At 39.9% G+C, this 20,264-nt stretch overlaps 1 protein-coding gene across 2 annotated transcripts in view; it reads left to right on the top strand.

Moving 5' to 3' along the window:
* Xrra1 (X-ray radiation resistance associated 1) overlaps window positions 1-20,264 on the top strand; it is a 65,965-nt gene that overhangs the window by 13,245 nt on the left and 32,456 nt on the right. For both annotated transcript variants that reach the window (XM_046441971.2, XM_046441969.2), the window contains exons 4-8: window positions 654-838; window positions 4,315-4,386; window positions 6,079-6,151; window positions 9,241-9,338; window positions 14,450-14,583. In XM_046441971.2, the coding sequence (XP_046297927.1) occupies window positions 654-838; window positions 4,315-4,386; window positions 6,079-6,151; window positions 9,241-9,338; window positions 14,450-14,583 (562 nt within the window). The remainder of the gene's footprint in view (window positions 1-653; window positions 839-4,314; window positions 4,387-6,078; window positions 6,152-9,240; window positions 9,339-14,449; window positions 14,584-20,264) is intronic.

Below are 20,264 nucleotides of genomic sequence, written 5' to 3'. Positions count from 1 at the left end.
GAAGGCCATCAGTAAATAAACTGCTAATATAAGAGAAAGCAGGTTTCTGATAGGTGGACTTACCAGTAAACTTCATACTCTTCTTTTTGCACACATAAATTTTTCACTTCTTTTGATAATTAACATTTATTGTTTATTTGCTTGTTTGTTTTAAATGCCAACTGCCCTGTCATTTTCCTATTTTGAGTTCCTTACACAGTCTTTCATGCTGGTCTGGGAAGATGGACACCATTAAGGTCACACATTGGTTTTACCTAAGAGATGACAACGGGGGAGTAACTGGGATCTGTTTTCCTAAGAGGGGATTGGGAAGACTTTACAGAACAAGAAGTACTTGATCTTGGGTCTCAAAGAAACAGTAGAGTTTGGATATGAAACACATTACGTAAAGAGTTGGGCAGTTTATTCTACCTCTTGTAGTCTAAGCCCTTTCATCTTTGAAAAAGGGCAGTAATATGTCCCTCACTGGGCTTGTGTGCCGGTTAAAGGAGATAAATATGTAAACACCCCTACCCAGCAGTGGTGCAGAGTCTGGTGCATATTATGTAATCAAGAGCTAATTTTTATTTTAGTGTTACAGATAACTGTCTTGTAATTGCACTCACAGCTTTGGAGGAGTGTAACCCTTCTCACTGAACTGATCTTCCCAACAGGACTAGGACACTGGTTAGTGACTCGGAAAGGTAACCTCAAGAAGAAGCCCAAGGGAATGGTTGAGGCACCCACTGAAGGTCAGGAATGCCCAAAGAAGGTTTCTTTTGACGGTGTGGGGAAGAAAAGGATTCAGCGGGAAAGTCAAGGGGACGTTCCTGAACATCTCCTGGATCGTGCTTTTCTGGTGAGAGCAAACACATCCTGGAGTGGCTGGCAGCATCAGCTGAGGAAGAGGGTGGAGTTGGGGGCAAGGAGTTGCTCTGCTCTGGTACAGCTACCCACAGCCTATTCCAAATTATGAGAATAGTGTTGGCAAATACAGCCTGAATGATGGAGGGACCCAAAACTTCTTTAGATGGGAAGCCTTCTTTATGTTCACCCCATGAGATAGACACAGTATTGTCATCCCTATTATTGTTGTCATTGGGCAGATGAGAAAACTAAGGCTCCAAGAGGTAAATTACTATTGCTGAGATACCATGGCCCATAAGTGGCTGGGCCAAGATTAGAAATCTGGCCTATACACTCTAAAATAAAATCTCTTGTTTCGAGTTGGAGAGACAAAGGAGTAAGTTGTTCACAGGGAAGGAGTCCACTGGGAATCCCATTCCATAGGTAGAATAGGTAGAAAGATTCCTGTTCTGTTCTGACATGCAGTGATTTCATCAGGACCAAGTGGGATTGGGGAGGGCCTCCTTTCCCAGTCATTGTCTTTGGCTTTCATGTCTTGCTGAAGGCTAAGAGCTGACTAGGTATTATTTGAAGCCTGGGCCAGGCTTTATGAAGACAGCAGGGAGGCTGTATGGGAGACGGAGCAGGTAATTTCACATCTGCTTTCTGCAATGCCTCAGTGGAGTTACAAAGAAAGACACATTTTGTAAATCAATATTAATGGCCAGTCCAATACTCAAGGCTCCCTGAGAAGAACTCTCTGGCAGCTACTTTGTTCCTAGATTCTACTTATGGTTCCCAAGAGATGGGTGTGTGCATAGATCAGAGGTTGAAAGAGATTTTGTTGGTTTTGTCTTTCCTCAATTGGGTAATACCAGCTCTTTGCAGAACGTGTGGAATTTGTTTCATTATTTCCATTTCTCATTGAGAATGAGGAGGGATATGTCAAGAGCTTTGTAATGTTTTGAACAACCAATAAAGAAAAAAAAAGAGAGAGAGAATGAGGAGGACTGAAACAGCAGTACTGAGGAGGGACAAACACTTTCCATAGTGGTCTTTCCCCTCCTCATATCCAAATACAGTTGGCCCTGCATGTCAATAGTTTCCACATCTACAGATTCAAAACATAAAAACAAAAAACAAAACAAAAATGTTGCCTGTATAGAACATATGCAGATTTTTTTCCTTATCATTATTCCCTAAAAAATACAGTATCAACTATCATCTATCGTTTACATTGTACTAGATATTATAAGTAATCTAAAGATGTTTCAAGTATGCAGGAGGATGTGCATACATTATGTATGAATATTGCACCATTTTATATAAGGGACTTTAGCATCCATATGTTTTGGTTTCCAAGGGAGGTCCTGGAACCAATCTGTAGCAGATACTGAGGGACGACTATACATATACGTTTCCACATTTAATCAGTATAGCTTGCTACCTGTGTTGCCACTTTGGGTGGCAGAAGCAACATCAATGCTTTTTAAAGTAATGAGGTATCCACGCTACCTATTGGATAGTTTCACTTGAGTTTTTCACTGGCAATTCATATTGAACTACCACACAATTGTCCTACTCCAAGTCCCAAGAAATTGCTTTTTTCCATTATTTACCATACTATCTCTATTTTGGCACTACTGTCTACTCAAGTTACCAAGCCAGTAACCTAGGGTTTCACTTTATCCTAGCCTTTCCTTCCTATCCAAGTCCTGGCAGTTAATAAGAAGTTATCAGTCTGTGTTTTCATCTCTGCTGTCATTATCCTTAGCTTGATCACCATCATCTATTATTAGGATAATCCAGTAATTTCCTAACTAGTTTGAACCAATTGGGATGCTTTTTTTTCCCATATAAAAACAAGCCAGAGACATTGTTTAGTGTAGACTAATTTACTAGTTTCATAACATCTTCCAAGAATCAGGTTCCTTCCATCTTTCTGCTCTGCCAATCTCAGGACATTGATATGTCCTTTGGGCTAATTGACTTCATGGTCCCAAGATGGCTGCAGCAATTCCAGTCATTACATATAGAGGATAATATTCAGAGTAGAGAAGGGATGGTCATTGCTTTATTTCTATTTTTAGAAGTATTTTTCTGGTTACCTACCCCTACACTTAGCAGCCAGTATCTCATTGGCCAGACCTATATCACAGTCATCCATTAGAGGAATGAGACCTCTGTGATTGGCTTAGACAGATTAAAACTTATCCCTTGCAGCTGGGGCTTAAGAACATATCCACTTGGAGAAATGTGAATAACATTGGTGTTTATAATAAGGAAGGAATATAAAAGTGATTACTGGGAAGGTAACAATACCTGCAACAGTGATGTTTCCTGTTCTTTCGTCCTTTCAATGTGTATCAGACTTTTTTCCTTTTCAATGTGTATCAGACTTACCAATTTTTATAAAACTACTATAAGTCCCTGCCAAAAAAAAAAATCTCTGACAGCTTTCTATTGGTTATTGAATAAAACCCACACTCCTTCCCAGAGCCAACATGGACCCACATGATCTAAGGACTGCCTCTCTAACTTTGTTGTGGTTTTCATCCTCTCAAAAACACCTCACTTTCTCTTGCCCATCCCTACCACCCACTCTCATGGGACCAACTCCTATTTAGCTTTTAAGTCTCAGCTGAATTTTACTTTCTTAAGTAAATATTTCCTCATTTTCAGGCTGAAGTTAGGACCTCCTGTTACTGTCTCCCATAGGATCTTGAATTTTTCCTTTTAAATATTTATCACATTGATAAATGCTTGCTTGCCACTTGGCTTCCCAAGAGATTGTAAGCTCCATGAAGTCATGACATGTTCCTGCTTTTTCTCCATTGTCTTCCCAATACTTAGTTCAGAGACTAAATATAACAAAGAGGTATGATAATTAACAGAACAAAGGAATGAGGTTCCATTAAACACATATAGAAGTTCCAAAGCTGGGATTTACTTCTAACTCTTTAATTATGTAGTGTGATGTGGTAGGCAACAGAGCATAGTGTTTAAAGATTACAGATTTGGATTCAAATCATAGATCTATCAATTAGTAGCTGTAGGATCTTAGGCAAGACACTTTACATCTCTTAACCTCATTTAAAAAGGAAGATAATGCTACCTATGTCAAAGGGTTTGGTTAGGATTAGAAGAAAGTTTGTTAATATATTTAGCATAGGATATGGCCCAAAGTAGTGCTAAGTAAATATTTGGTGAATGAATAGATAAATAAAGAATTTTTATAGGAGAGTGCTCGCCTAGCATGTGTGTGGCACTGGGTTTTATATTCAGCACCACATAAAAATAAATAAAGTCATTGTGTCCATCTACAACTTAAGAAAAATATTTTAAAAAATAATGAATGAATGAACAAACTAACAAGCAAATTATGACAGACTATGGGATTTTCCCAATAAGACAACATGGAACAAAAATAGCTTAATTAATTACATTTTATTGTGGCCTCAAGAGCTGACTCTCTGTCCTGTGTCCCAGCTGAAGCACCACCATGTGAGGAAACCATCAGACCTGTGCAGCATCAACGTGAGTGGATTGAAGTTATCCCAGGTAAGGCCAGCAGCAAAGATGTTGGGTGAGCCAGATCTGAAGTGGCACTTGCTATTCTAGTTTTATTTGTTATGCCTCCGAAGTCCCTGGGGGCTGAAAATATGGTCATGTGGAAGGAGGGCAGAAAAGACCAGCAAAGACTCAATGAATGAAAACAGTACTCAGAAATAAACTTTTTTTTGGGTGGGGGGGTACTGAGGATTGAACTTAGGGGCACTCGACCATTGAGCCACATCCCCAGCCCTATTTTGTATTTTATTTAGAGATAGGGTCTCACTGAGTTGCTTAGCACCTCACTATTACTGAGGCTGGCTTTGAACTCGAGATCCACCTGTCTCAGCATCTTAAGCCCCTGGGATCACAGGTGTGCACCATGCATGGCACCCATCCAGAAACAAATTTTTTGTTTGCTATCAATTCAGTATTGTCATTGTCTCATTTGATATGAATTAAAGGAACTTACCTTATGAGTCTGGTTTTTGAGTTTGCCCTGTAGAATTTTGATCCAGTGCAATTCCTTGTATAACACTGAGTTTCCAACACAAGAGCCTGCAATCTGATAGGAGTATGTTATTAGAGAAAACAATTATTAGAGAAACAATTATTGTAATAATGGAAAATTAGAAATACATTAAATGTGCATCCATTGGGAAAGGATAGCTTTTAACATGCTCAAATAATGGAACACTATCAAGGAATTTAGATGGATGAACTAGGGCTACATGTATCAACACAAATAATGTCAAAAAAGCCACATGTAGGGCTGGGGATGTGGCTCAAGCGGTAGCGTGCTCGCCTGGCATGTGTACGGCCTGGGTTCGATCCTCAGCACCACATACAAATAAAGATGTTGTGTCCGCTGAAAACTAAAAATAAATATTAAAATTTCTCTCTCTCTCTCTGTCTCTCTCTGTCTCTGTCTCTCTCTTAAAAAAAGCCACATATATCAATACAAGTCAATCTCAAAAACATATCAATAAGTGAAAAGGCAGGTTGCAGAACAGATATCTATCATATGATTTACTTAATAGAAAGTTTTAAAACACGAAACAGTAATCCCAGCGGCCTAGGAGGCTGAGGCAAGAGGATTGTGAGTTCAAAGCCAACCTCAGCAACAGCAAAACACTAAGCAACTCAGTGAGACCCTGTCTCTAAATAAAATAGGGATAGGAATATGGATCAGTGGTTGAGTGCCCCTGTGTTCAATCCCTGGTACCAAAAAAAAAAAAAAGGCATGAAACAGCACTATTTATGGTTGCTGAATATACCCCCATATTTGGGTGTTTATACATAATACAACAGGAATGGGAATGATGATCATCAATTCAAAATTGCTATTATGGGATTGGGGAGGGAAACTTGGAGGGAGGTTATGATGGTGATAGTCACCTTCTGTAATGGTTTCTATCTTTAAAGAAATTTCAAGCAAAAAATTCATGTTTATTAAAACTGGATAAGATTTACATAGGTCTTTGGAGTATCCGTCACTATGCTTTTCTTACATTTGAAATATTTCAGAATAGAAAAAGCATAGCAGAAAAGCCCTCACAGCCCTTAACACATTGCTGCTCTGTGCTAAGGGTGGCTCTTGCCCCTTTAGGTCTTTGTTCATTCTGACAGCAGCTCTGAAGCTTCAACAAGGTTCTCTTTAGGGAACTAATGTTGTGTTTTTCCTGAAATGTCTTCCTACAGGTGAAGGAAAAGGACTTCAAGCACTTTACTTCTGTGATTTATATCAATGCCTCAGAAAACCTGCTCCCTCTAGGTGAGCTCTTTCTTCTTGAAAACTGTCTCCTACCTCCTGGCTAGCACAGTCAGTCACATGTGTTGAGATTTGTGTCTATCCATCCATGATTGGCCACTTGTCTGTTTTGTGGAATGCAACATTCTGGGTGCGGGGAGAGCACATAGACCTCAAGGGCAGCCCCGTATCGGTACATTTCTCTGTGAGCTGCTGCCTCTCTCTCTCTCTGTAAATGGGGATAATTCCCTTCTTCCTCCCTTTGCAGGCTACCTTGCAGACTGAGATGAGATAGATGTTTCAGCCTGTAAGTGCTCCTAGAGGAACAGAAAGCCTTCTTTCTTAGTTATTTAGCAAATCCACAGTGACCCCTGCTGGTGAGTGCTTGGCCTTTAGAAGGAAGCGAGTTTCTATTCCAATGAACTTGTCTGGTGGGAGACATGGGCTTAAATATAGCCAGAGCAGGATACAGTATAAGCAATGATAGAGGGAATCAGGAAATGCTACACAAGCATATAAGTGGGACTTAACCCAGGCTGGAGAGTTAGGAGGAACTTCCGAGAAGAGGAAGAATGAAATAGGGCTACATGAATTAATACAAATGAACCTAAGACAAACAGAAGGGGAAAAAAAGGAAAGGAAAAAAGAAAGGGCAATAAGAGTGACTTAGGAATTTGAAGACTTAAGAAGGTGGCAGGGACTCTGTCCTCAAGAGCCTTGAGTGACTCGGACTTAATCTAGCAGGTGAAAGACAGTCTTGGTAGATTTTTAAATAGAAAAGCTCTTGGTGGCTGTCAGCAGGGTGGACTACAAGAATAGAAGATGAAGGCCAGGAAACCTGAGAGATGAGACCTGAGCCAGGGTATGGCAAGAGGAGTGAAGGGAATTGAAAGACTCAGGAGGAAGCAGAAATTATAGGACTTGACAGGCAGTGGGAGTGTGAGGGGAAGGAGGGATCAAGGGGATACTCACTGAGATAGCATACTTGGGGGAGGCAGGTTAGGAGGACATAGGATGAGTCCGTTTTGTTGCATTGAGTTTGAAGGGTATTTTAACAAAACACCTAATGAGATCCCAGCCCTTGAGGAGACAGTGTGGTCTCTTGACTTACAAAGTGTGGGCTTAAAGTAAAAAGACCAACAGGCATGTGATTATCAGCAAGGCTGATAATCAAAACAACTCCAAGATGCTATTTTCTGCCCATCATATATTGGCAAAAATGAAAAGGACTCACAACCCATGTTGGTATGGAAATGGATATTTGTATATTCAGCAGGTAGAAATATAGTACATTGTCATGACATTCTGGAGGTAGTTTTCCAGTGTCACTCAAAATTATAAGTAGGCATTGCTTTAATGGAATAGTTCAGTTCCAGGAATTTATTCAATAGAATCACTCTTGTGCAAGGAAGTTCATTGAAATACCCATAGAGCAGTCATTTATTAGGCCTTACTGAACCTTTTGACTCACAAGCCTATTGTAGGTCACCCTGGACACTAAGCTCACTTAGAAGGCTCAAAATAATGCCACACGGTTGTGTAGTTCTCTGTTGTGGAATCCTTGTGGCCATCCATGAGTCATTCTCGAAGGCCTGCCCCAGGTGTCACTTCAGGTGTGAGACAATGAGACTTTTATTGGGTGGATGCAGGGGTCATCCTGGCTTAGAAACCTCATTACCCCTGGGTGCAGTGGCACACACCTATAATTCCACCTACCCAGGAGGCTGAGGCAGGAGGATCCAAAGTTTGAAACCAGCCTGGGAAACTTCATGAGATCTTGTCTTGGAATAAAAAAAATTAATAAATAAAAAGGGCTGGAGATGTACCTCAGTGGGAGAGTACCCCTGGATGTAATCTCCAATAGAGGAGAGAAAGAGGGAGAGGGAGAAAGGGAGGGAGCGGGAGAGAGACAGAGAGAAAGCTAACTAGCTTATTGCCTACAGGAGTCAATATTCCTTGTGATACTCCATAGGCATAGCTAGATGCCCCCCCCCCCACAAAGGATATGTTACAGAAGTCACCACATACAGGGAAGCATCTTCTTCAGGTATTTATAGTTTATTCATAGTCTCTCCTGCTTCAGATGCAATATACCAATCTGAAGGCATTTTTACCAAAGCATTATTACCTAGTAACACAGTTACCATAGCATTTGTTTCACGTTACCAGAGAAACGGGCAGAAAATTAACCCAAGGTCCAGTTCTCAGAGGGGGAAAAGCTTAATTACCTTTAAACCACATAGCCTAAAGCCTATCAATAGGGGAATTACAGAAAATAATTAAAGTATTAGATAGATCTATATATTTTAATGTGGAATAATCTTCACATCGTACTATTAAGGGGAAAAAAACATCAGAATACGATGTGTATGGTATGATTCCATTTTTGTAAAAAGAAGTGTGTGTATTTTTTTTTGGTAGTTGTAGATGAACAGAATGTCTTTATTTTATTTGTTTATATTTATGTGGTGATAAGGATCAAACCCAGTACCTCACACATGCTAGGCAAGTGCTCTACCACTGAGCTACACTCCCAGCTTAAGAAGTGTATGTATTTTAATATATGCATGAGAAAAAGTGTGTGTATTATACATGAAAAAGTGGTGTATTATACATGAAACTTTTAATCATTATCTCTGGGTATTGGGATTAAAGGGAGCTTTTGTTTTTCTGTGATGTTTGACTACTTTGGGTAGACATGTTTAACTTCTGTAATCAAATAATAGAGATGGGCTCAGTGGTAGAGCACTTGATTGGCATGCACAGGTCCTGGGTTTGATCCTCAGCACTATAAAAATAGGTAAATAAAAAAAAATTTTAAATGGACTTTGCATTTGGATAGACTTAGATTCAATTCTTGTTTTTTCCATTTACCACCAATTCCATTTCTAGAAAATTATTTATCCTGTCTGAGTCTCCATTTCCTCAGCCATAGAATGGAAGTAGTAATCCCTGTTTTTGAGGGTTGTTAGAGATTTAGAGGTTATATACATAAAGCACCTTCCACAGTGCTGGACCTGATCCAGGGGGAACCCAGTGAATGGTCATTACTAATACATTTCTCCTAAGTCCTTTACAAGCTGCAGATTCTCTCTTTCTTTTCTCCCATGTAGAGGCATTTCACTCATTTCCAGCCTTAAAGGAACTGGAGCTCGCATTTAATGGCATCAAGAGAGTCTACGTGAAATATGGAGACTTTAAGTTATTAGAAGTAAGTTGGAGGTAGGGAGATTTTGGTATCCACCTATTTCCCTGTAAGGTATGAATATGGGGTTCTCTACTAGTTACAGCTTTGTGAAGAGACTCTCTGGGCCTTTACATCCAGACCTTTACTTCATGACTGGCTTCCAGAGATGATGGTGGTGATGGTGGGGCTATAGGTGTGGTGGTGATGATAATGGTAGTGGTGATAGCAGTGAGGAAGATGGATGGTACCTATGGCCATTAGTATGTGGTCCTAGAAAATAAATGCTAAGGGTCATTCATGTTCAAGAGAGTCTGTGCAGTAAAGTGAATTTAAACCAAGTATCATAGGAGGAGGAGTTTGAGGGGAGATCTGGATCCAGCGAGAGTTGAAGAGCCATAGAGGTTAAAAGCTAGGTGCAACGTATTGGACCAGCTAAAATGGTGATATTATGTACTGATGTCAAAGACCCATCCTGGGCTGAGTGAGCTGGATCATAGTGGCCTGGGGTAGAGCAGTCTGTAGGCCTGGTTCGTAGGCCCAGAGATAAGGATGAAACAAAGTAGGACTCCTGTGAGTTCTGCAGCAGACTCTAGACATATGCACATCTGCAACTATTCTCTAAACCCCACATCAAAAATATAGAAAATTTTGTTTCTACTCTTGTTTTTTTTTTCCTAAATTTAATTCCCATAGTAAGACATTTTTCATGCATGTCATCATACTTCAAGTTAATTGCTTTTCAACTTTCACAGAGTCATGAGGGCCACTTTTCATGAAGGAATTCAATTTTTGTAACTACTGTTGGTCACTGCACATAGAAAATTAAGAGCAAGAGCCAGGATTAGGGCCGGGCACCTGGCCAGGCTCATTCTCACTCACTGAATGGCCTCTTCCCCACATGCTGACCTCATGATAAAGCATTGCCATTTCACACCTTAGAAACTGCCTGCATGTCATGATCTTAGTGTTCACCTAGGAATTGGTAATTTCAATGATTTAACCTAAAATCATCAAGGGTCAATTATATACACAAGTCTCACTTACCTTGGTCTTATCAGAGAGAAGGACCTTCCACCTTCCACAAGACTGACTTTTTTCAGTTGATGGCCTTTATATGCCAGAGTTTCTTAAAAGTTTTAACTTCTTGAAATGGCCATCTCCTAAGTTGAATTTTAACCACTGAGTTACATTCGTAGCCCTGCTTTTTTTCCGTTTTATTTTGAGACAGGGTTGTGCTGAGTTGCTGAGACTGGTCTGAAGCTTGCAATTAGCCTCCCAAAGAGCTAGGATTACAGGCATGTGCCACCATGCCTGGCTGCATTCTTAAAGAATGCTATATTGAATGTAATGGTAACTTCTCCCCCATGACTTAAAGCCACATTTAAGATAGCAGTGATTGACTATGTGTTGAGACAGGAGTGGCCCTCAGACTTGTCCTGGAAGTCAAGCTCTGGAAAGTCCAAAAAAATCAAGAGAAAATAAATTTACAACAACTTATGCAGTTTGGTGCTATGTTAAAAAAAATTCATGGTAGATTTTAGTGTAGAATGGGAAATGGGTCCTAGATGCTCTAAAGATACAGGAAGCTATTTCTAGCACTTTAGGCCTGGGGGCCTATTAAGACTTTTCATTTATGTGTTTCACTTTTTCAGAGAATAGTCACTGAGCTCTTATGTGATGGTTATTATGCCAGGCATCATGCCTTCCTTCATCCCACCATTCCAAACCCTTGTTTGAAGTGCCATTGGCCAGAGTGGGGGACACAACCACAGGCTCTGCAACTGGCTAGTTTGGGATCTAATAGTTGCTCATGGTTGAGTTTGTTGGTAACCTACTTTATAGATTGATAGAATCTGATGAAGATTATTTAGCTAGCAGATCCAACCTTACCCAAGGGTGTTTATTTACGAGAGAATAGACCAAAGTTAGGGTATAGAATACAAACAAATGAGAAAAGGAAATCTCCAGATTAGTCATTTGTTTTCTTCTCTGTATGATTTGCAAGAGCTCCCCAAGAAAAAAGGATAAACCTGTCATATATCATGAATTTGCAGCTCACAGTAATGAATACTTTGATGTATAATAAAACTTGATGTGACTCAGCAGATACGCTAGCCAAGTTAGGAATCTTCTGTCCTTGTTTGTCAGAAAGGCTGCCCAGGAGGAAGAGCCGAGAGTAGATTTCTTGTTTTTTTCAGTTATAGTTGGACACAGTACCTTTATTTCACTTATTTATTTTTATGTGGTGCTGAGGATCGAACCCAGGTCTTCCACGTGTGAGACATGCGCTCTACCGCTGAGCCACAACCCCAGCCCATTCAGGAGTTAATTTAGAAAAACTCAACTTCACCATGATTTGATTCTCTGCTGACATATCTGAAAACAGTGCAGGTGGATCCCTCCCCAAGCAGTGAAAAGACCTTGTTTCTAATCAGTTCTGCCAGTATTTTGACATGCCTTCTTGACCAAGTAACTCACCTTCTCCAGAACTATTCTGTGTCAGCTCTGAAATTCCATGACCTGTGATTTTAAAAATGTTCATTTCTTTGAGCTGCCCTTAATTTCATGGAGAGCAAATTTGGATCCAACATTAAATCACCAAAGCAACTAGAACAGGAGTCCACAAACCTTTTATGTATGAGGCCAGATAGAAAATATTTTAGGTTTTGTGGTCTATGTGGTCATAACTAAGCATACATAGTCATACCTGTCATATCTAGTCAGTTCTGCTGTTGTAGAAGGAAAGCAGACACAGGTGATATGTACACAAAGACCATGGCCATCTTTCAAAAACTTTATTTATGATGCTGAAATTTGAATTTCACATAATTTCTACATGTAACACACGGCTCTTCCTTTATTTTAATTTTTTAAATGTAAAAATCATTCTTAACTTATGCCATGCAAACAGGCATCAGGCTGGATTTGGCTCACAGGTGTTGGCTTGCCAGCTCCTTCTGACCTGGAACACTGATGGAGCAGCTCAGCCTGGTTGGAATGGAGAGTGAGACACAGTGTAGTGTAATGACAGAAGTGCCTGGAGAGGTGGCAGAAGAGAGACTGTGGAGAACACTGGAAACCTTGCTAAGGAGCTAAGACCTTATGGATAATAGGGACCCATTGGAGAGTTTTAAGCTGAGGAGTGGCATGGTTAGAACTGTATTTTAGGAAAACTATTCTGACTCTGTTCTAGGAAGAATTAGAGGGAACAAGTGGGAGGGATCTTAAGGCAGTTGATTAAATCCACAGGTCTTAATGACTTCACATATGAGTTATGAGGGAGAGAAATTCCCTCACTTTTACCTGGGCTGATCTGAGCCAGCTTTCCAGGCCTTCCTCCTCTCTTTGCTTCAGCCAAGTGGGAAAGGCCTCTTGGGTGAACCCTCAAATGTTCAATTTGCTGATGAGGGTGCTTGGGGGCTTTCCATGGCCTGATGTATCTTACCGAGCCTTGTCTCATCCTAGTAGCTCCTGTCATACCTCAACCACTGCAGCTCTCAGAGCAAGCCAGGTGGCCTCCTGCTTTATGCTGCTTCCCAATCCAAGTGTCTTTCTGCCCTTTACAATATAGTGAATACCTACTAGTCTCTGATGACAGCTCCGGTGACATCAGTTCTGTGACGCCTGCCCTGATCCCTGATAGACCTGACCATTCTTTCCTTGTGCCCTATGAGTTTGTGTCCAGACATCTGTTCCAGCAGCATTGCTACTTAACAGAAGTGTGTGTGTGTGTGTGTGTGTGTGTGCATGTGTATAGCTGCTCAAGCCATTTGAGTGCTCCCAGAGCACAGGGAGTGGTCTGAAGGAAGCCTTCAGCATATAGTTGACTTATGAAGGGATGATGATGACAGCCAACATTAATTAAGCACTTACTATGTGTTAGACTCCAGGATACAGGCTACAACTACTCAAGAACCACTTTTTTCCACTATATAGCTAGGAATCACAGGTTATGAAATTTGTTCAACTCACGTAGACATGACTTAAACCTTGATTTTCAGAGCCAATCAGTCAATTACTACAGCAGAATCAGACCAAACTCAGTGACCTGCAGCATGCGTTATGTCTGACTGACTATGTGACACTGATGAGGCTGATTAGAGACCTTGCTTGTGCTCCAGTTGCATAAGACACCGAAACAGCCCTTTCCATAGGCTTCAATGTGGAGGGTCCATACAGGGATGAGCACAAGAAAAGGGGGTGGAGGGAAGGAAGCCAGCTTGTATAGAAGAGCTAAAGTAAGTATCTGGAGAAGCTCAGGAGAGAGAACAGAGATTGGGCACATGTCATTTATCCTACTTGCCTTTATCTCTGTGGAGAGAAATAGCTTTCCGACAGGCCCCTGGACCCCAGGCAACCATATTATGAATCCAGGTGGCCAGTTAGAAGGCAGTTGATACTGGGGTGACCATTTGGGGACTTTATCTTTATAAAACAGTTAATTTCAGATAATTTTAAGTGTTTATCTACTTTGTGCCAAGTCCTGTGCTAGATCACAAGAATACAGTGATCCAGTGGCCTGACCCTTGGCTTCAAAGGGTTACTAGTCTACCACTATGTGCCAGACATTATATATGGCACATCCATATGTCTATAGTATAACATATTCCTATTATACAATGTATAATTGTATCATTATTCCCCATACATATATTCAGCTGTCTCAGATGGCCAACTTTGATAAATAACTGGGGCAGTTCAGATAAAACACTCAAAGTCAGGTGAGGAAGAGATGCCATCTAGCTGAGGAATTAGGAAAGTTTTTTTTTTTTTAATTTTATTTTACATAAGGAGGCAGTTTTCAGTTGGGGCTGGGGTTTGGATGCATGGAGGTTTCAGTGAAAAGCACAAGCCAGGAGCTGTAGGTGGGATAGGTGGAGCAAGGAACAGGGAGGGATCAATCTGGCCTGCACCATAGGATAAACAAAGGTTTGCAGTCGCAGCTAAGGCTGGAAAAGAGGCTGGGAACTGGCTCTAGTAGGCTTTGAACATTAATCCAGAGATGCTTTTGATCTTGTGGGTGGTAATAGTGCTTTCCAGAAAGGGAAAAAATGTAGCCAGCTCTCACCTCATGTAAGAACATTATGGTCATGCACAGTGCTTCTGTCCCCCCACCTTTTGTCTTCACATGGTAGTTCTTGGACCTTTCCTTCAACAGCCTGACTTCAGAGGCCATCTGTGATCTGGGGATTCTGCCACGCCTCCGTGTCCTGCTCCTCACAGGCAATGGGCTCACCTCCCTGCCACCCAATTTGGCTGTTACCGAACAGTAAGTTCTATATCCTTGAGTCTATCCTGTGTGTTCCCTCAGGAGCCTTTGTCTTGGAAGTGCCAAAAGACAGGCCATAAGTGCTCAAAACAGGGAAGGCCACTTACTGAAGCTCCCAGGAAAGGACTTGGATAGGTTCCTCCTCTTTCCTGTGTAATGTTAAGAGAGACCCAGGTGTTTGGTGAGCTGCTTCCTTTGCCTCTGCTGGTCATTTGTAAACTGTAGATATTATTTTTACCAGACACTTCCCCTTAATGAGCTCCAGCTGAGTAAGTCTATTTACTAGTTTCTAAATAAGCTTTGTATGTTCCTACTTTGCACATTTGTTGAAGACATTCCTTCTGGCTACAATGTACTGGACCTTCCTCTGTTAATAATAACACGTATGAGGTGCTTGCTATGTGCCAGACACTATCCTCAGCACTTTACATATGTTAAACCATTTAATCCTCAGTGACTATAAGGTACGTGTACTATTGTCATCCTCATTTTTTAGATTTGGAGATTGAAGCACAGACAAGTTAAATGATTTCCCCAAAGCTACAAAGTTAGTCAGTGACAGAATCAGGATTTGAGCTAAGTTCATCTGACTCCAGATTCTCTTTTTATTTTTTCAGTATTGGGGATAGAACCCAGAGCCATGTGCATGTTAGGCAATACACTACCACTGTGCTAGATGCCCCCCTTCCAGCCCTTCTCTTATGTAAATTCTGTTCATATTCCAAAGCCCAGCTCAGATTCTCCTACTTTCCTTGCCAGAAGCCTTTCTGATTGCTTCAGCCCATGCCACTTCCTCCCTTCTCTAAGTATCAGGTGAATTCAGTGTTTTCCCAATTAGTCTAGTCCTGAGCATGCTCTTTTGTGATTTATGTTTCATAAATGTATGTGTATATTTTAAAAAAAAAATTTGTAGTTGAAGATGGACAGCATGCCTTTATTTTATTTATTTATTTATTTTTTACGTGGTGCTGAGGATCGAACCCAGTACTATACATGTGTAAGGCAAGTGCTCTGCCACTGAGCTACAGCCCTGGCCCATCTGTGTATCTTTATACTAGATAGATGTGTGGATGGTATATATAGCCTCCCCAAGAAGGTTAGGAGTTCTTCAAGGGCAGGGGCTCTGTCTTGCTATCTCTGGTATTCAGCTCCTAGGTACAAATCCAGTGCACACAGTAGCTAGCCAATGAATGCTGATGTTGATAGTGAAAGTCATGTAGTGTTAATATTCATAGCCACAATGGAAAATTTGATGGAGATGATAGTGATAATGGTGGCTAGTTAGTTGCTTAAAGGGGGTTGGGATCATTATATTCGGATTTCATTAATTAGATTCATTCTTTTGTTTTCAAGTGACATGAGTCCAATTCTAACTAGTGTAAACAGAAGGGAATTATTGGTTAGTATCTGAAAAGTCCTAAAATGAACCTGCTGAATTCATTTAGTTAGATATGAGTGGACAGAATGTTGTCAGGACTCTATGTACATCTCTTGTCTATTTCTTGGTCGTATGTGCAACTTCTTTCGATCTGTCACCTGCTCTCTCACACACATGAACAAGTTTTTGTTTTCCTTTGTGTTGGCTCTATTTTTAAGCAAGCTTTCTCCCTGACAAGACATGTCTCAGTCAGATTCTACCACTCAAGGTATTACAAATAGAGGGATTTCTGCTTTCTTAAGGAGAGAGATAATAGTTGATATTTTAATATGAAAAATTCAAACATATATAAAAGTAGAGTTAATAGTAAAATGAATTCCCATGTACCTATCACCCAGTGAGTATCACTTGACAGTTATGAAGTCATAGCCAATCTTGTTTTATCTATGCCCCATCATAACTCAGTCTAGATTATTCTTAAGAAAAATCTGGAATGTATCCAGCCATAAATGAATCCAGCTAAAAATGAATTAATCCATAAATGAATCAGTAGATTAATATAATTTTGTGTATAAATGCTCTAGCAGATGTCCCTAAAAGATAAGGGCTCTTTTAAAAATCACACCCAGTGGGGTTGGGATTATGGCTCAGTAGTAGAGCACTTGCCTTGCACATGTGAGGCCCTGGGTTCGATCCTCAGCACCACATAAAAATAAAGGTATTGTGTTCAACTACAACTAAAAAATAAATATTTTTTTTAAAAATCACACCTAGTGAATCTTTATTTAACCTAAAGCATCACCAATGATAAAGGAAGGAGTTGGTTACTTAGTGTTAGAAGATCTGGACAAGCAATTAGAGAAGAGGGGCATGGATGAACAAAAAGAAAGAAGGATTGATACCTAGAGATCAAAAGCCACTAACCCTGTTGAATTGGAGCCCACAAGTCTGTACCTGCTGCTGTGCTTCTAGAGAGGTCATTGCTTTAATTCTAGATATACTGAAGATGTGCTGCCTTGACCTCTGCCAACACAGTTGCCACTTCAGTACTACTACTGGGGTCATACAGGAAGAGATGCCTCTCCCCTGCTCTGCCTTCCAGTCTCTCTCCAGTCCCTTTCATTGACAATACCTAACTGGAAACCAATTGGAAAGTCAGTATGGGAAGTGTAGTTAGGGGGTATCTCCATATACATAGCAGAACATAGAGGAAGGGGTAATGGCCGAGAGCATATAGTCTGATGACTAGCACCACTGACCCCCAGGAACCCTAACATCCACTCTCCTTTTCTCCATGTTTAATTTCCACACAACAATAGTAACCACAATGTGCTTTGACCTAACCTAAAGAAACTTTTCCTCTGATACTAAAGACCTCTCTAAAAAGGGATGAGACAAGGTTTCATCAGTTACTGTATTCATCTCTGGATGACATTATGTTCTCTTCCAAAGAAATTTATGGTTATTTTATAACCTAAAAACTAAGTTGCAAAATCAATCACCACTAACAATTTATATATGCAGTATTTACCCACATGCACATATATATGCTTACAATAAAACTAAAAAAGAAGAAATGCATATGAAAATATTCATAGTTATTGCAATAATTTCTTCTTAATTGATCAGGAAACCACAGTGGATATTGGTGAAGCCTTCCATCACCCATTCAATGCTCCTTTGCTTTCACCTACCACCTCAGCTGATTAGGTTTCTTTTACTGGTTTAGTATTCTAAACCTTCACTCCTGAAGGAGTCCTGCTTTTATTGGGTTGCTTATGGCTCTTTACTTTTAGTAAAGGACATGGAATTGCAGGTGAGCACCAGATATTTCCCTAGATTTCAGGTATATATATATTACCTTCCTCAGTGTATAACAACAATCATGTTTACTTTAGGAATATGTATCAATCACCCAGCAAATACAGTAAGCCCTTCTTTGCCTGACTGTTGGTTTAGTGAAATAAGAGACCTAAGTGTCCAGTAACAATCTCAATTTCCAGTTCAGGGAACCATTCTTGTGTCCCTCGGAACTCCTCTCTTGTAAATTAAGACTTTTAAATTAGAAATGCCTTAAGTTGCAGAAATGAGAAGCAAAAATTCTCCAAGTGGATTATTAGATATAATTTTAAGAGGAGCCACTTCCACTTTTGTTAATTAACTCCCAAGTCCTTGCTATGAGAAAAACAGCATCAGTATTGGTTGCTGGTTTATGTGATGCACTATTCTATCTGTCAGGGCCCCAACTTCCCCATTATAGATACCTGGTGTAGTAAATAAATTATCAAAGGCTATTTCACCAGAAGATTCTGGGAAGATGGTGAAGTAGGAAGCACTAGAAATCTGTCTCTTGACCTAAACAACAAATGCATTGGTAGAATCTATCTGATGAAACAATTTTGGGACTCTAGAGTCTACTTAAGGATTACATCTTCCAAAGGAAGCCTTGGACAGCAAACTGAAGATAATTTCAGTTTATAGCTTATCCCCTAAGCCTAGTCACATGGCAGGTAATCATGCATGTATTCTTGAGGTAACTCATGTGCAGCTTGTGGAAACAGATGGAAAGAAACGTCTCTGCTCTCTAATTGTTGTGGATCTATGTTCTGATCATTGATTGCTACTTGTGATCATTAGGTGCAGACACAGGTTGGGCAGCCATTGTGACACACATGCACAGCTGTTGTAAGCCCCTTCTTTCCCAGCTGAAGGCACTTCCAGAGAATTTAAAGAACTGACCAGTTTTCTTTATCCACCTTCATTTGTCCCCTCACCCTTGGGAGCCAGACATTAAAGTCTAAGACAATCAAAAGCAACATCAGGTATGAAATAAAATAGAAAGTTACCACAAACATCGAAGGAAAGGCACAGATTTAGAAGAGACCTAAGACTTTAGGTTTTTACCTTGGAATGATTCTTGGCATGGAAACAGCCTACAACAGTCAAAAACAAAAACAGAAGAGAGCCAATCTTGGTGAAAGGGGAGAATCTGACTTCAGAGTTACCATATTAATAGATTCAAATACCCAGTTTTTAGCAAAAAATCATAAGGCATAGAAATATATAAGAAAGCATAGGACATTCAAAGTAAAATAAATAAACCAACAGGAACTATCCCTCAGATAGGTCAAAATAAGATGCCCAAAAAACTAACAGAGGGCATGAAGAAGGTCTACAAGAGGATATACAAACAAAATGGAAGTAACAAGATAGAAAAACTAAAAAGAAATCAAAACTAAATTCTAAAGCTGATTATAATAACTGAAATGAAAAATTCACCGTAAAGATTCAAAGGTATATTTGAAAAGACAGAAGAAAGAATCAGTGAATTCAAAGATAATTTATCAAGTCCAAGGAACAAAAAGAAAAAAAGGTTGACTTGAATGGAGAGTAAGGGACATGTGGGACACCATCAAGCAAATCAACCTATTTATTGTGAAAACCCCAGAGGAGGAAAGAGAGAAAAAAGAGCCAAGATATGCTTTAAAGAAATAATGGCCAAAACGTCCTAGGTTTACATGAATAAAAGCATCCATGAAACTGAATGAACTCCAAGTAGGATGAACTCAAAGATATTCTTGTAGAGCCGCATTATAATCAAACTGTCAAAAGACAAAGAAAAATCTTGAAAGCAGTGCAAGAGAAGTGACTTGTCACATACAAGGGATTCTCAATAAGACTATCAGCAGATTTTTCATCAAAACTTTGAAGGCCAGAGGCATTAGGCTGATATATTCAAAGGGCAAAAATAAATAAATATTGTCAACTAAGAATACTATAACCAGCAAAACTGTTCTTCAGCAGTGAGGGAGAAATTAAGACATCCTCAGATAAATAAAAGCTAAGAGAAGCTAAGGGAATTCATTACTTTTAGATCTGCTGTGCAGGAAATGCTAAAAGGAGTCCTGCAGATTGGAAGGAAATGACACTAGACAGTAATTCAGACCTATAAGAAACATCATTGTAAGTGAACTAAGACACAGAAAGTCATGTGTAGTTTATCTTCTCTTATATATGGAAACTAGAGGGAAAAAGAAGGATCTCACAAAAATAGAAGGGAGAGAAAGAGATGGATCTTACAAAAATAAAAGGGAGACCAGTAGAGCAAAGGAATGGTAGCAAGGGAAGGGTGGAGAGGAGGGAAAGGGTATGTACAAAGGAATGGAATTAATCAAATTATGTACTGTGAATGTACAAATATATCACAATGATACATATGTATACTTTTATGTATAACTTTTTTCTGTTGGGTTTTTTTTGTGTGTGTGTGTGTGCTGAGGATTGAACCCAGGGCTTTGTGCAT

The sequence above is a fragment of the Marmota monax genome, unplaced genomic scaffold (genome assembly GCF_021218885.2).
Source record: "Marmota monax isolate L192 unplaced genomic scaffold, Marmota_monax_Labrador192_F-V1.1 WCK01_AAM20220418_F8-fsc00068, whole genome shotgun sequence".
NCBI classification, from domain to species: domain Eukaryota; kingdom Metazoa; phylum Chordata; class Mammalia; order Rodentia; family Sciuridae; genus Marmota; species Marmota monax.
Note: the sequence above shows the minus strand (reverse complement) of the source record. Positions and strands in the feature narration are given on the sequence as shown.